The sequence below is a fragment of the Urocitellus parryii genome, chromosome 13 (assembly GCF_045843805.1).
Source record: "Urocitellus parryii isolate mUroPar1 chromosome 13, mUroPar1.hap1, whole genome shotgun sequence".
Lineage (NCBI taxonomy): Eukaryota > Metazoa > Chordata > Mammalia > Rodentia > Sciuridae > Urocitellus > Urocitellus parryii.
This window is the reverse complement of record NC_135543.1, coordinates 13942889-13960676: the sequence shown is the minus strand read 5'-3', so window position 1 is coordinate 13960676 and position 17788 is coordinate 13942889. Positions and strand designations below refer to the sequence as shown.

Sequence of the window (17788 nt, the reverse complement as noted above, 5' to 3'; positions counted from 1 at the left end):
ACATTATAGAGTCTGGAGCCTTCTAAGTGTCTTACTTTCTTTCCTTTGACGTTTCCTGCCTGCAGATTCTGGGGTGTTCCTTCTCTGATTATCCTTCTTCTGGAATTTGTTTAACTCACATTTGTGGATATTCCTTCTCTTGTCCTCTTCGCTTTTACTAGTTATCCTATTTTTTTTTTTTTTTAAACTGGGGTCTTGGCAGAGAAGAAAAAACAATAATCTTTGGTCTGCAGCACTCATCCAGAAATTGCTGGTCTAACTCAGTGTAGCAATCTAATACCAGATCATACCAGTTATCCTGTTCTAGCCAAGCTCATGACCACTGATGCTTACTCTAATGCTCACTTTCATGTCTTTCCTTAATCTCTCTGTAACACTTGACACTGTGTGACTTCCCTCCTTCCTGAAATACTTAAAAAAAACCCTTTATTTTACTTATTTCTTTTTATGTGGTGCTGAGGATCGAAAGGGCCTTGCACATGCTAAGCGAGTGCTCTACCACTGAGCCACAATCCCAGCCTCTGAAATACTTTTTTTTTTTTTTTTAAAGAGAGAGTGAGAGAGGAGAGAGAGAGAGAGAGAGAGAGAGAGAGAGAGAGAGAGAGAGAGAGAGAAGAGAATTTTTTTTTTAATATTTATTTTTTAGTTCTCGGCGGACACAACATCTTTGTTGGTATGTGGTGCTGAGGATCGAACCCGGGCCGCACGCATGCCAGGCGAGCGCGCTACCGCTTGAGCCACATCCCCAGCCCCTCTGAAATACTTTTTGATCTCCACAATACTACTCCCTCCTGGGTTTCTCCTGCTGTGTGGCTTCTTTCAGTTTCAATTCCACACTTCTGTTCTCTGCTCTTCATCTTCTCTCACTTTACATGTTTTCCCTCAGTTCTGTGACTCAATATACTCTTCGAAACCTTGTACTTGCCATGTTCAGACAGCCCCTCACCTAAGAAGCCTTTTGTTACCCTGCAAGGCTGAGAAAGGCACTCTGTATGCCCCCACAGGACATAACAGACTGGTCTAGAACTTCTCCCATGGTCCCAGATTGCCTGGTTAGGGATGTTTCTTTCTCTAGTTATCAGCTCCCTGAGGCCCAGGACTGTGTTTTTATCCCCAATTCCTCTGACATACAGTTGATACTTAACACACAGTTGGTACTCAATAAATATTTGCAGAATTGAATTGAAATCATGGATATCAAAAGGTGCTTTGCATTTTATACATGTTATTATTGATGGTAAAAATTAGGTTTTGTACTGTGAAGAAAAAATATGTCAGGTAAAGATAAGCCTCAAGCCAATCAGAGAAAAATCTAAAATTCTTAATTAGTATAATATAAATTAGTGATGCACATTTTAATGTGAAAATCAAATCCACTTCATTCCTTTGGTACCTCTTTAACATCAAACCAATACAGATTTCTCCCATATAAAAGTCTTACTTCTATATCCGTAGCACCATTCTTTACAATAACCAAGATGGTTTGTATGTCCACTGACAGATAAATGGATAATCAAAATGCTATATGTACATATAATGAAATATTATTCAGCTTTAAAGGAATGAAATTCTGATACATATTACAACATGGAAGAACCTTAAGGATATTACACTAAGTAAAATAATCCAGTCACAAAAAGACAAATAGACAATAGAGGCTCTTGAGTAGTCAAATTCCTAGAAATAGAAAGTAGAATAGTGGCTGCTAAGGGCTAGGGAGAGGAAGAATGGGGAGCTGCTGCTTAGTGGGTTCAAAAGTTCAGTTTTGTAAGATGGAAAGAGATCAGGAGATGGTTTAAAATATGATTATGATGGTAAATGGTGTACATTTACCACCATTAAAGATAAAAAGTTAAAAGTGGTCAAAGAGGGACTCAAACCCAGGCACTCCAGTCTAAGCCCATGCTCTGGCCTACCATCTGCCTGGGCACCTTAGGATAAGAAGAAGATATCAAAATGTTCCCTCTGCTTTTGTTGATGTGACAAAAGAAGATAAAGTTAGTGATCTAATAAGTACCTTCTATGTGTCAAGTACATATGGCATATCAGAGATTCATATCAGATGCAGATCTGAGGGAATCCACAGTGTATTGAGAAAGGTGAATATACATACGTGAGTGTGTGTGTGTGTGTGTGTGTGTGTGTGTGTGTGTATAAAACAAGGCAAGGCTATATAAGCCGTGAGCTGGCCAGAAAGGCAAAATGTCTAATGAAGTGTCTCATGCAAACACACACAATTCCTAGCAACACAAAATGAGACTAAATATAAACTAAATCAAATAAAATCAGTCTATTAAAACATACTCTAAAATAATAATAATAAAAAGAAGAAAACCTCATACTCTGTCTCAGAATGTTTTGGGGGAAAGAAAGAAAAAAAGGTCAACTTTGTGTTCTTTTCAAAGAGAAAAACTTAACAGATTCTGGTGACTGACATTCATATCATAATAAAGAGGAAAAAGATATTTTGTTCAGATTATACTTTCAGAAACAATTTTACAGGTATACATGTTAAAATATTCCCACATTAAAGATTCTAAAAGTCACAAAATATTTTTTTCCAAAGGTAGATTAAGAGAACACACCAGGACACTGTAATGATCCACTATTAACCCTCCAATTCAAGTAGTTTCTTTTATATCTTTCCATTGCCCTTTAGTCCTCTCTAGACATAACATTCCCCCTGCCCACAGCATCCGAAGAAAACACTCGCTAATATGTTAATGCCAAGAGTTAGAGAGATGTACCTTGCTTCCAGAGGCTTAAAATAATTGCTATTTTCTATGTTTAATGCAAAATCACATTGGTGCCTTCTGTACTAACATATCATATAAGTTTTACTTTTTTACTACACTGGTAAGAACTATGGGAATATATACTATACCTTGTTCCAATATCAAGCCAGCTGCCATAGTCCTTCACCAGGAAAAAAAAATGCTGTGAAATAAAACAAAATGTGACTTCATTAAAAAAAAATCTAAAAATAAAATTGTTTTAGAATCATATGTATCATATTTCTTTTGATCTTTCAGAATAACTATCTGTCTAGAATCAACAAGAATACACCTTTTACTGAAACTTTTGCTTGGACTAAAATGATCAATAGTCTAAAGCCAGAAACAGAATTATCATCCAATCAAATAAACATAAAAGTGACATTTTTGAATACCTAGAAATAAAAAACCAGTCAACTTATATAAGACAAACTAAATATCAAAAATATATATGAAAAGAAGCCATATCATCTATTTATCAACTCCATTCACTTAAACTGTTACTGTGTATTAAAAATCACTGTTAGTTCCTAGAGATAACTTCCCGTCATGAGACACATAATCTAGTGAATGATTCAAATTATCAGGTGCACCAGCATGTGAGGGAGGGAGGGAGGAAGGAAGGGAGGGAGAGAGGGAGAGGGAAAGGAGGAGAGGGAAGGGAGCAGGGAGGGGGGAGTGAGTTAGTTAATTACTAGAAAATACAAGCAATTACAGAATCACAGAAGGAGGGGTATAAGTCAAGGCTTCTCACTGAAAGGTGAAATCTGAGTGAAAAGTAGGAGTCAAATGAAATAGAGGATGAAGGGGAGACAGATGGAGAAGCATGTTTCCAGCGGAGGGAAAAGCCTACATAGGCATCAAACATTCAGATAGTTTTATAGGTTCAAAGTGAAAACCTGGTGTAAAGAGAAAACAAACATGGAGGGGTGAGAAGCAGAAGCAGATCACAAATGGTTTTGCAAATTAAATTACACAATCTGACTCTTCATGTAGAACTAATCAGGGAATTTCAGCTCTCTTTTATTACCATGTCTTGCCCATTTCTTACTTGGTGAGCAAAACTAAAAGCTGTTTTTGTTGTTGTTGTTTTTTGAGATGCTGGGTATTGGCCCCAGAGCTTCATATATATTAGGCAAGTACTCTACCCCTGAGCTACACTCCCAGCTCTGAAAGATGCTTTTTGTTCTAAAACTATGTATGATCAATTTCAGAAACATTGGACACATAGTTCCACAGAACACAAAATGCTCTCAACTAAATCTATTGACAAGGAAACCTGATTTGGAAAGTACTCAAATCTGTGTTCCTAGACACTTCTGACATGGGATGTTATATAGAAAAACATTAATATTACTCCAAAAGAGGTATGGCCTTTGTTCTCAAATTACTGGAAGGTCATTTCTAGGCCTTAGGATGTCAATTCTGACAGAAGTGTTTTGCTTGGGGCATTGGTCACCAGATAGTCTAACAATAGGATTTATGATGGGAGTTTTGGGCCACATAGTACCAGTTTTACCCTGGAAAGACAGAAATTAAAGATCAGTCTTGTGGGTAGTATGTGATCAAGCTCTGATAAAAGACCTGGACATCAAAGCTAAGGTAAGCCTGTCTGGCAATGGTGACGTGTACTGTCATGCCTGAATGCTGAAAGAATAATGTTATCCTGATTCCACAGGAAAAAGAACAACAAAAGCTTTGCATCTGCTGTCTTCCTGGACTCTGCTCTATGCATCCTTTCCCTTGGATGATTTTAATCTATGATTTCACTGCTGTCAACCATAACTGAATATAATCCTGATCAGGGATGCTTCTAGTGAATTATCAGACCTACAAGGGTTTTGGGGGAATCCTCAAACTTATAGCTATAAAATAGATTCCTCTTTGTGTTAATACACTATACAGAAGCGCCTCACTCAGAACTCATTTATTATAATTATTATCTTGATAACTCTTCCTAATGGAAAAGCTCTATTTTCTTTTTCCTTCCTACAATTCTTCCCTTTTTTCCTTTCTTCTTTTAATCTGAAAGAAGGGGGGAAAAAGTCTACATTTTAAATTGGAGAATGATGTGTTACCTAAATCAAACACTAACTTCTGTTAACTTCCTGTGGAAGGTTCATTTCGGAAACAAAGCAATATGGAAGAATAGCTATAAAATGACAGGCTTGAATAAATCAAGTAATGAGACTTTTGACACCTTAAGAAGAGTGCTTTTACTACACACATAGTTTAGAAAAAATAATTTATCTGTGTCAATTATGTCAGCACTTGGAACTCAGTATCTAAAGATTTCATTTGCAGAAATACATTCACATGTCTCTTGATTAAATTATCTCAGTACTTAAATTCTCAATTTTATTTATACCAAATATACAAAAATGCCTTACCAAAGCCATAATGTCTGATATCACCAGGACAATGAGAAAAAGGCTGGGAATTAAAAAAGAGAGAGAGAGAGAGAGACAATTTATAGTTAATTCAACAGGCACAGTCAGGTACATTAAGATCCAAATGAAAATAATTAAAAGAACCCTTTAGGAAAAGCAATGCCCTAAAAATGGGAGAGTGAAAGATAGGGTTACTCATGGCGCCACCCTAGCTCTGTGTGACTGACCTCTGGACTCCCTTTTACAGGAGACACATCTACCACCAGTTAGATTTTTGTTACAGCCAAAACCATTCCCAACAGATCATCCATCCGGTACTTTTCATGCCCCACACTCCTTCTTTTGGGCCTCTACCCAAAATATACAAAGCTTTGTTGTTGAATCCAGTTACTAAGAGAAACTGATATTTAGAAAAGTTAATTTTAAGTCATGAAAAATAAAATAATACTAATAAAGCTTTTCTTTTCTTTTTTCTTTTTCTTTCTTTCTTTTTTTTTTTCTTTTTTGTGATGCTGGGGATTCAACCCAGGGCCTTGTGTTTGTGCAGCAAGCACTCTGCCAACTGAGCTATATCCCCAGCCCCCTAACAGAGCTTTTCTACTTTACCTTTGTTCAATACATATTTTAAGGAATCAGAAGAGTATAATTAGAATCATCTCAGTGGTTTGATGAACTCAGCCTTGGAATTATGGAACTAATAACCAGGTTATTAATAGTATAAGTTACACTCTTACATTAATCTCTATCCTTTCAAGAGCTATAAGAAAATGTTTAGCAACAAAAACCCCTGGAAAATGTGCAAATGAAGGAGTGATGGTATCACTGATATTTAAAAAGTGAATATGGCAGTAAAGGATAGATGGACTTAGGCTTGTGTGAAAAAGGAAACAAGAAAGGAAACTGCTAGGTTTAATGTGTGATATTCAATCTTAGAAGTCTGTGTGAAATCCTGGGAGAAATGTCAATGTCTTGTAAGAATTTAATGGGTAAAAGAGAGTATTTTTATAAAACCTTAGTTTAGCTACCTTTTGCGTCAGTTCTCTCTCTCCCTTGGTGTTCGGTTTTTCATTGCATCAATATCAAGATATAATTACTATACGCACAGGCATGCATACACACAAATATATACATACACACACATCCTGACAAGCCTTTGACTTTTCATTCCACGTGTCCCAGTTTTCAATCAAGTCTTAATTAAAACCCTCTGTAAAAAGTTTATTCATGGAAATGGAGGGCAGTACTTGTCATTCATTTTTTTTATTGCATCTGAATAACACTTCCATGTGATATTGACAAAAGTGTAAATGCTTTCAATATGATATTCATATAGACATCCTGCAAAAGTATACTAACATTTCAAACTACAAACAAAATTTTTACTATTCTTACATATTAGAAAAACATTTTTAAAAAGAATTATGGCACAATAGTGTGCTAAACTAGTTTTAGGTTAAGCTCATCAAGAGCAACATTTATATTTATGTTAATGCTAGTTGTTTCTTTCAACATTTAGTATGCCATTGTGATTCAAGAATAACAAATTAAGAAGAACCTTTATATTTATATCAAGTGTTTTTTGGAGAATGCCTATGCTGATAATGCAATTGTACTAGTTTAAAAAAAATAAACAGATGACTTGACAGCTTCTCTCCCAGAATCTTGATTAAGACTGATTGCTCTAGAAATGCATCAAAACTCAGAAAGAATATTTTCTACCCCATTTCTCAAATGTGTAAAAATCAAGACTAGAAACTCAATTACTGATATTTAGAAAAGTCAGTTTGAAGCCATGGAAAATGAAATGTTAAAAAATTTATCTAATACATATTTAAGAAAAAAGCCAAAAGAAGTTAGAATGATATCCCTTGTTTTAGTAGGCACAGTTATATGTAAAAGAAACAATTAATTAATTATAATATTTAACATTAATATTCCACCCTTTGCTAGGGAAGTTCCTCACTAGTTAAATAATATTCTAATAACATTTTATTGCTTAGAAAGCATATCTGTCTGCTAGAGGATCTAATCAATTAATTTCCTCTGGCAACAGTTGAACTCTGATTAGAAGGGTGAAATATTTTTCATTTTTGTAAGTAACAATCTATGTAGCAGGGTCTTAATAGCAATACATGAAATATCTTCAAATGTTTACTCTCACTTATTAAAAATGGGAAAATCCAATACTTCTCAATCATTAACCTTACCTTTTTGATGATAACTGTGTAGTTAACTGAACTGCTTCAAAAGCACACATGACAAGAACAAAAGGAATTAGAATCTGTTTAAAAGAACAAATGATGCCACTGGTAACTGAAGCATTTGAAACACTCTTTTAAACAAATACTTTCTCAAATAACTTTCACATATACTAGTGGGGAGCAAACACTGAAGTAAAAACATGATTCCAAGGACACAGAACAGTGATAAAATTGATTTAAAAATCTACATTAATATACACAGCATAGAAGATAACAAACATCAATACATACTCCAAATAAAAACCTATTATAAAATTTGCCGTGTTTAACTCATTTTAATAATTAGTATCAATTTTTAAACCATTCCAAGCAGCTGTGAAAAGCATAGAATGCCCAAATAAAATAGATTAAGCACCTGGTAACTTGATTTACAGATCTCTAAACTCATCTGGCTATTTGATACTGTAACACTATAAATATGATTCATGCTCTATCAGTGTCTTTTGTTTTTTAAAAGATACATATTTATTTCTGGTTATAAAATTCTTATTAATTGTAATACATTTGAAAATATATAGAGAAAGGTATAAGAAAATTTATACTACTTGAAAATTCATAATACAGAGCCAAGACTTTTAATGTTTTGAGGTATTACTTTTCAATGACCAATTAAAAAAATATGTATATGTATATATATGCATACACACACACAAACACACACGCCACACCATGGTGAGCATGACTGTAATCCCAGTGGCTCAGGAGGCTGAGGCAAGAGGATAGCAAGTTCAAAGCCAGCCTTAGAAACTAAGCAAGGCCTTAAGCAATTTAATGAGACCCTGTCTCAAAAAAAATTTTTTTTAAAGATGGGGGAGCAGGAGATGTGACTCAGTTTGTGGCTCAGGGGTTAAGTGCCCCCCTGGGTTCAGTCTCTAGTTAAAAAAAAAAAAAGACTGCATAAGTTTATTTTCCAAGTAAAGGACATATGAATAAAACAAGTGGGGCCCTCACTGATGACGGGTAAGTCAACAAAAGTCATCTTATGTATATGCTGTTAAAACTCACTGAATTATGCTGGAGATTACAGATCAGTATTCTAATGTGAACCAGTTTGCCAGCTTCCCTGTCTGTATTTGTTTCTGTCTTATTTTTAATTAGGCTTATGGTCTTTTAATAGAGAAAAGAACAACCACCATTTAAAGAATGTGAATGAAAATTAAGAAAGCAATAACATGTTCTCAAATAATTCAATAGAGAATAGTCATAAGAAAATCCAGAATATCTTTTCAACATTTCCTAAACTTAACTTTTGTATTAGTACATTAATGAAACTCCTTAAGAGAATATATACCTTTAACAATTGCTACTTACTTGATCTGAAGAGAAGGTAATAATTTTAGGTAGGCATTAATTACTTTATTTAAGTAAATATGTACTAACTACATAAAATGTTCCAGAGACTATGGTAGAGGAAATTTGTTAGTGGGAACAAGAAAAGTAAAATGACCTTGGAGAAGAAAAGGATGAACATAAATTATACTCCACTGGAGAGTCTATACCCGTGGAAATCTGAGAATATGTCATTTTTCTACTGCCAGAACTCAGGTTGTGTCTGCCACATCCATGAATGAAGCACTCAATGACATATTTGTTGAGGGAGTGAGTCAATTCTAGGTACTTGGATTATGAGGAAAGATTGTAACATGCTGTCTGTCTCAAGGTGGGGACCAGAGGTTCAGGGGACTTTAGAATCCTGAACAGCACTGCAGTTTTGATCACAGCTTCTCCACAGGCTTTAATAACCTTTGATAGGCCTTTATGAAACTAGCATGGAATCCTCTTTTGGAATCAAATACTCTTTCAGAGTAGAGCAAGAAAATTAACTGTATTTAGAAGTAAAGGGAAGAATGTACTACCTCCAGTTTAGTATTGGTGTCAATGCCAAGTCTTAAAGGTATCTTCTTTCTACAGCTACTTAACTCTATTACAATGACTTTACAATTTTAATGTCAAATTTTATATAATCTTAACATCACAATGATTTCATAATCTTAGTCAACCAACAGCTTAATACAAACAATGGAAAAGAAAACTAACCTTCCACATCATCAGGGATCCCATCATGAAAGGACTAAATACAGTCAGAAAGCAATAGACAGAGGCAAGATCAAAGCTAGGGAATCATTAAAAAAAAAAAAAAAAAAAAAAGAGGAATTTAGAATTCATACTGTAACTTTTAAAATAATATTCTGCTTAAATGATGTTTAAATTAATTCTCTATAACCTACTCTTATTAAAGCACAAGCAGGGGCTGGAGTTGTGGCTCAGTGGTAGAGTGCTTGCCTAGCCTGTGTAAGGCACTGGGTTCGATCCTCAGCACCACATAAAAATAAATGAAGGCATTGTGTCCCTATACAACTGAAAAAAAAAAAAAAACCCTACAAGTATACATTATACAGAGGAATATTGTAAAGCCACTGAAAATAAACAAGATAGGTCTGTGTGTTATGATACACACTAATCCCTAAAAGATATCATTGAGTATGAAAAACAAGGTACAGAACAAAAATTAGGGAAGTTCTAATTTGTATTATTCTTTTGGATATGCATGCACACATGCACACACGCGCAAAGACATTTAAAATTACCTGTTAATAGAGGCTATATTTCCAGTTCCAAAAAATGCTGTCACTAAAAAGAAAACCTAAAAAAGAGGTAAGGAAATGCCAAAGCAAGTTGGAATTCATACCAATTTCATTTAGAAAAGACACGCCCATTCAACATGAGGGGAATTTACTTTTTGGCTTGTACACTGATCATAATTGTTTTAACTGAATGTTTAATCATATTCCTCATATATATATATTTTGAAATAACCAGCTGAAGAAGCAACATACTGAGAACTGAGGCCTGGTAAGTCATTTTGGTCACTAGTCACTTTGGGAAGATTAGTTTCCTCTTCTTGAACATAAACAAGTTGGACCTTATCTGTAGTTAGCTGTTAATGACTTTTTCAAAAGAAAAATGCAGACCTAGTACATATAACAGACACCTTCAGATGCAAGACAATTTTAGTTCTTAACCACCTGCTATGTGCCCACAACATGTGAAACACATGCTAGACTCCTTGAAAGGCTCAGAAAGAAACAAGCATGTTTCAGAATAATTCAATTAGAGAATGAGACTATAGAAAATTTTGAGCATCTTCTTGGCATTTCTTAAAGTTAGATGTATATTAATACAGTAATCAAAAATAGTTATTAATCTTATAGGTGCCCAGAGTTTACTGCTAGTAACATTCTCAAAATAATGCCTCACCTATGAAAGAGCTCAATAAATGCTAGTTATCTTATTATTATATATGTAAAAATTGGTACAGAAACCCTAAATAAGAAATATGAATCACAAAAACTTTCAGTGAAATAGTGGCATATGAGTTGGTGAGTTGAACTTTAAATAGATTCATGCATCCATTCATTTAACCAATTATCTAACCAACTAACATTTATTGTCTAGTATATGTCAGAGACAAAGCAAGGCACTACGACTATATAAACAGACTGATACGGTAACTAAAATCAGTAAAGAAACAGTGGAAAAAAATGACACAGTCAAGAAATAGAAAGATATGATAGAAACTTAAAAAAAGAGTTTACTGAAGGATAGAGTAAAAAATGAAATATGAAATACAGATTGGAGACATATTATTAAAAACCCTGAACTTTACTGTAGAAAGAATGAATAGTAGCAAGTATTTATGTGAGTCACATAATCAAGAAATATCAGTGATTGTATAAAATTCTGATCAGAAAAACAAACAATTGGAGGCAAGAAATCCACTAAGGGAGTTATTTCAGTAGTCCATGTCAGAGATAAGGAAGTCTGAATCAGCGCAGTGACAGTGGACATAGAGAGACTGTGGGGAGGCAATGGGACTTTAGAAATAGGCAAGGAGCAGTTTGAAAAATTTGTGTGGTTGTGAACATGGTGACGGCATTAAATGAGAGGAGGCCTGTCACAGAATAATTCTGGAGAGGAGTAGAGCTGATAGGTTAGAATCTATATTTGGTGATGCCCAGGAGAATGTTGGACACGTGACACCTGAACACCTGATGTCAGGAGAGAAGTCAAAGCTAGATTAGCAGAGGTGAAGCTGTTAGCACAGAGGTGTCTGTCACCACTATAGGAGAGGATGGCAATAACCCAGCCTCACAGAAAAAGGTCAATGATGTATCTTGGAGAAAACATATGGTTCAAGGTCAGGGAAAGGAAGGGATATTAGAGAGGAATCATGATATAAAAAGTTAAAAGGAGAACTTGTATAGAGTCCTAATAGTCAAGGGAAAAGAAAAAAGAAAATCAATAGAATTAAATTTTACAGCATGGTCAAGTAAATAGATGAAACTGTGAAGTCAGGAAACCCCTACATACCATTGAGAGTACAGTTTCAGCAGAGACATTTGACGAATATTGATAGAGCACTACTATGTGCCAGGCACTGTTCTAAGGCTTGTGGATATAATGAATAGATTATAAGGAAATAATGGCAATTACTACAGATTTTTCTTTCAAGAAGTTTGGTAGCAAACAGGACAAAATACAATTGTAACTTAGGGGGATGTAGTATTGTGGGGGAAAACTTTTTTTCGTTAGCGTTGACTGAGTGGAAAGAATCTGTGAAGACAGAGAAAAAGTGAAATTAAGAATGAAAACCAGGGGTAGAGAGGGGAAAATGAGAGTATTTATTTTTTTGGAAGTAAGTTCAAAGGAAATATTTGTTTATTTTATAGTAAGTTCAAAGGAAATACCTCTGATACTTACAAGCCAAATATATAATAAGGGGTAGATATCCAAAATATATAAAGAACTTGCACAGCTCAAAATCAACAACAGCAACAACCCCCACAAATAATTCAATGGAAAAATGGGCAAAAGATCTGAAGATATTTCTTAAAACAGACAACACACACACACACACACACACAAAATGCCCAACAAATATATTAAAAAATATTCAACATCACTAATGATCAGGGAAATGAAAATCAAAACCATAATAAGATATCACCTCATACCTGTTAGAATGGCTACACTAAAAAAGAACTGTTGGCAAAGATGTAGAGAAAAGAAAATCCTTATAAACTGCTGGCAGAAACATAAACTGGTACAGCCATTATGGAAAACATTATGAAGATTCCTCAAAAAATTAAAATACACCTACCACATGACCCAGCAATTCCACTTCTGGTATATATCTAAAGAAAATGAAAGTATCTTCAAGAGATATCTATACTCCCATGTTCACTACATGATTATTCATAATAGCTAAAACATGTAAAAAACCTAAATGTCTACTGGTGGATGAATGGAGAAAGAAAAAAATATATATATATATACATGCATGCAATGGAATATTACTTATCCTTAAAAAAGAAGGCAACCCTGCCATTTGTGACAACTTGCATGATCCTGGAGGACATGATGCTCAGAGAAGACATAGAAAGACAAATACTATAAGATTTTACTTAGATGTGTAAACTAAAATAGCTTTAGAAACAATGAGTAGAATCAAGGTCAGTAGGGGCTGGGAGGAGGGGGAAAAAAGAAGGTGTTGCTCAAAGTGTATGAAGTTTTAGTTACCTAAAATAAATAATGTCTAGAGATCTAATGTATGGCATAGTGATGACAGTTAAAAATGTATTAGCTATTATATTATATATTAGCTATTATACACTTGAAATCTGCCAGAAGAGATGATCTTAAACGTTCTCACCAAAAAGGAAGGAGGGAAGGAAGACAAGAAGGAAGGAAAGAAAATGATAACTATGAGAAGCAAGAGGTATTTATTTAGTTTGTGATGATCATTTTAGAATGTATATGTATATCTAAGCATCAAGTCAAGTTAAAAATTGTAAATATATATGTAAAATTTTTGTCACTTATACTTCAATGAAGATGAAAAACATTAAATTTTAAAAAAGGCATAACTCCCTATGAGTTTCTTGGAGCTAGTCATCCAGTCTTCCCAAAGTGACGCTTTATCATACTGACTTTTCTTTTTACTGATATACTTCAACAACATTGCCTCTGATGTGACCCCAAAACCCTTATGAGACAGATGTTATATAATATAAATTTCATGTGAAACACATATAAAAAGATACAAACCCATAACAGTGATGGCTTCCAGGGTGAGAGAAATTAGACTGGACTTAGGAGTTGAAAGGAGACTCCAGCTTTACTGTAACATTTTAATTTTTTGTAAAAAAAAAAAAAATATGCCTGTGTGATAAAATCTTAATTGTTGATATCTTGAATGATGGAAAATATACACATTTATTTATTACATTATTCTTTATACTTTTTTGTATTAAAAAAACTTTAAAAATGTGAAATATATATATGAGAAAGCTATGGTTGAGATGAGTTAATACACTAAGAGCTATTACATTAATACCTTCCAAATATTCTCACACCATTAAATGGGAGGTAGCAGGTCTTAAAACTTCCAACAAAGGATACAAGGAAAAAAGCTCTACGGATGTCATCCAGACAGAGATGTCGAAACTGAATTATATCAGTATTATAGGAGAACTGGATACTTGTGAGCTGTGAGATAATAAGAAACACATTAATGCACATTAACAATTGGCTTACTTCTACCTTCAAAGGTTAAACTTACAATGGCTAAGTTACCATGGCAGAAATATACCATGTGCTAGCAAAATGATGGACAAAATTTTTTTTCTACAGCAAAATTACACCTTAAAAAAAATCTGCAAAAGCTGGGCATGGTGGTGCACACCTGTAATACTGGCAGCTTTAGAGGCTGAGATAGGAAGATCGTGAGTTCAAAGCCAGTCTCAGCAATGGTGAGGTGCTAAGCAACTTAGCGAGACCCTGTCTTTATTCATTTATTACTTTTATATGTAATAAAAGTGGGAATTCCCTTTTTTTTCAAAGGTAAGAAGGGGTTCTTCAGAGAAAGTCCTGATCTTCTTCTTCTTCTTTTTTTTTTAATAGTTTTTAATTGTCAATGGACCATTATTTTAGTTGTTTATATGCAGTGCTGAGAATCAAACCCAGTGCATCATGAGTGCTAGGCAAGCACTCTACCACTGAGCTACAACCCCACCCAAGTCCTGATCTTCTTAAACCCATGATATTAAATGGCATGGTAAAATTAAATGTTTCTCTGTTTCTTTATTCTGTTAATTCTATTGCACTCAAAATGTTATTTTTTTCTCTAAGAAAGCAAAACATCTCTGGTCTTGGTAAAATGGAGAGTCACTCAATTACAACAAGCTGGGTGTACTTTTGCTTAACTCCTCTGCCCATGTTGACTTTACAGAAAGACCACCCTCACCACTACTTCCTCTTTATGTTCCTAGAGTGCTTTAATACTATTTTCTAGAAAAAAACAGATTTGCTTTCAGTTAAAAATAGAATTTAAAAAGTGACAATGACCCTCAGTTAGTCTGTCAAAATATTTAATTCTTACCATTTACATTATTCTGATCAAAACGGCTTTTTATGTATTAATATTCCAAGGCTGAGAGTTAAACACAAGAAATTACTTAATATACCTTCAATAAGGAGTCTTTGGTACTTAAATTACTTATTCTAAATTATCAATGCTTCTCTATAAACTCAATTGAAGCCATTTAAGGATGGATCAACTGTCAAAGTATTTTTCTGCAATATTCATTTATCTGACCTCAGTAAAACTGTAAATATTCTATCACCAATTTCTCAAGACCTTCAGTTCTAAAAAAGGCAACAAACATCAATTTAGTTCTCTAACTCAGCATGATCAAGGTGTCCTTAAAATGTGGTTGGCTTTTAGCCAATTACAAGTATGCTGTGTTGCATAAGCAGTCTAAGATGTGTGCTAAGGCCACATCCACTAAGATGACAAAATAAACATCTTGGATTAGAATGTGGAGAAAAAACAACAGTGGGAACTTAAATGGCAACTTATGATCAAATTTATAAATTAATTTATGACAGCATGAAAATTCTTTTGACTAAAATATATTGACAAAAGGAAATGTTGGATGTGAAAACAAGGAAAAATAAAATGAAGGGCATTTTTCTCTATTCACTCACCTATGTTAATTTTTTATATCAATGATTAAGAAAAACTCAATGGAAGGCTGAGGCTGTAGCTAAGAGGCAGAGTGCTTGCCTTGCATGTGTGAGGCACTGGGTTTGATCCTCAGTACCACATAAAATGAACAAATAAAATAAAGGCATGCTGTCCATCTACAACAACAACAACAACAAGAACTCAACCTATCCACTGCTTTTAAAACTGTTAAATTGTGTTTTTCTGTGATAAGTGAAACTTTTTCTTGCAAATTATTTAACTTAATTGCTTATGTTAAAGAAAATTTACTAAGGTTCTTTAAATACTAAAATTTCAAGTAGATAGAGTTTTCGATGAAATATCATGACTTCCTTATGGTACACAGACAGATAAATGCAATTGACAAGTCACCTTTTGTTTACAGCAAACACCAGATTGTTGTAGGGTTTCTTGTTCTATATGTATCCAGATGAACATCAAACATGATAACACTAATGGAAAGAGAGCTTCATACCTAAGTAGTGAGAAGTAGGGGGAGGAAGGGTAGAAACGAGAAGAAAAATACATGAACAAATAAAAACTCAAATTTATACTGGAGGTCTCTCTTTAAATAATTTTGATAATACTCCTCAGCCACACTGTCACAAATTTAAATTTTCTAGGTTTCCTAGAAGAAAATAGGAAAAGAAAATAATATTTAAAATTTAACTCTAACACTATCATCTTTTAAATTTATTAAATCTTGAGATAATTATGTTTTAAAATAGTAAAGATATTTAAAAATAATTAATAAAATAAGTTATTCATAAAAGAGAAAGAAAGCATTAAGATAAAAGTAAAAAGATAATTTCTAATGCAAAATTATTTATATATATATATATATATATATATATATAGAGAGAGAGAGAGAGAGAGAGAGAGAGAGAGAGAGAAAGAAAAAGATGAACTTTCCAAATTTCCAAAAAAAATGACTGTAATACAGGAACACAAACTTCTTGAAAAAAAATAAAAGATCCAATAAACACATAAAAATGTTTGGCCTCATCAATAACTAATATGGGGCTGGGGATGTGGCTCAAGCGGTAGCGCGCTCGCCTGGCATGCGTGCGGCCCGGGTTCAATCCTCAGCACCACATACAAACAAAGATGTTGTGTCTGCCGAAAACCATAAAATAAATATTAAAATTCTCAAAAAAAACTAATATGGAAATCAAAACAATAATGAGATACTATACACTTATTTATCAGCATTAAAAAATATTCTTGACAAGAGTGCAATGAAAATGAACTCTTGTGTTCTCTTTATAGAAATATACACTTCTGGAAGGCCATATGGCATTAGACATAAATCTCAAAAATACTCATAATGTATAATACCATTTCTAGAAATGTACTCTCAGAAAATTCCAATTATAAAGATTTTGGATGTAATATTGTTTACAGAACAGAGAGTTCAGAGAAAACTACATGCCCAAGAGAATGATTAAATATATTTGTAGGCTGGATGTAACGTGGCCACAAAAAAGAAAAGTGCCCACGAGGTAACATGGTGACAGAAACTTTTTTAAGCAGCTTCTGCTGTAGTTTGGGATAAGTGTTCCACCTTTGCAATTACAAAATGCTTTATTATAGTACTTACACAGTTTTAATCACATGTCTATATGAAGACAGCACCTATTAGTTTATAAAGTCTTTGAAAAACAAACTCTGTTTTGTCACTATGGCAGGTCCAGCTCACCAGAAGTGGTTTTGAATGAGCTATTAACCTAATTGGAAGTTACAAGATAAAAGAAGGTAAACAAAGCTTATTTTTCTTTTAACTTTTCAACTACTGAGTTCTAGGCCATATGGCACCATTTTCTAAGCATGAGACACCATAAGAAACAAAATACTTTTAATTCTACCACAATCATAAAATGAAAACACTGAAGCTTGGGCAGGAACGCCTTTGAAAAAGCAAGCACAATCTCTTGGTATGTAAGACTTAGAACATCCATGGATGTGAACAGATATTACATACATGAGAAAATGTCATTAGTAAAGCAAGTATAGAAAACTGTACAAAGCAGTACCATTTATGGCCTACTAAAATAGTATTTAATATTAGTTTGTTGGCAACCTCATGAAATGGCACTGTTAAGACAAATGCAAGTTTCTAGAAAAGTATATATTCAAAGGCCATCTATGCTATATTGAGAATGAAAATATTTAAACTATGTAAAAAGCTTATGTATAATACTATAGCTCAAAATATTATTTATAATAACAAAAAGTATAAATAAATAAAATGATTAAAAACAGGAACTTGGGTGCATTCATATCATGAAATATTAA

The 17788-nt window shown here is 33.8% G+C and overlaps 1 protein-coding gene across 1 annotated transcript in view; it reads right to left on the bottom strand.

Annotated features, from left to right (window-relative positions):
- Pign (phosphatidylinositol glycan anchor biosynthesis class N) overlaps positions 1 to 17788 on the bottom strand; it is a 117694-nt gene that overhangs the window by 17200 nt on the left and 82706 nt on the right. Inside the window, exons 23-29 of the mRNA XM_026404637.2 lie at positions 15866 to 15968; positions 13888 to 13974; positions 10014 to 10069; positions 9463 to 9538; positions 7372 to 7445; positions 5165 to 5207; positions 2885 to 2937 (exon numbers count right to left, since the gene is read on the bottom strand). Coding sequence (XP_026260422.2) covers positions 2885 to 2937; positions 5165 to 5207; positions 7372 to 7445; positions 9463 to 9538; positions 10014 to 10069; positions 13888 to 13974; positions 15866 to 15968 — 492 coding nt within the window. The remainder of the gene's footprint in view (positions 1 to 2884; positions 2938 to 5164; positions 5208 to 7371; positions 7446 to 9462; positions 9539 to 10013; positions 10070 to 13887; positions 13975 to 15865; positions 15969 to 17788) is intronic.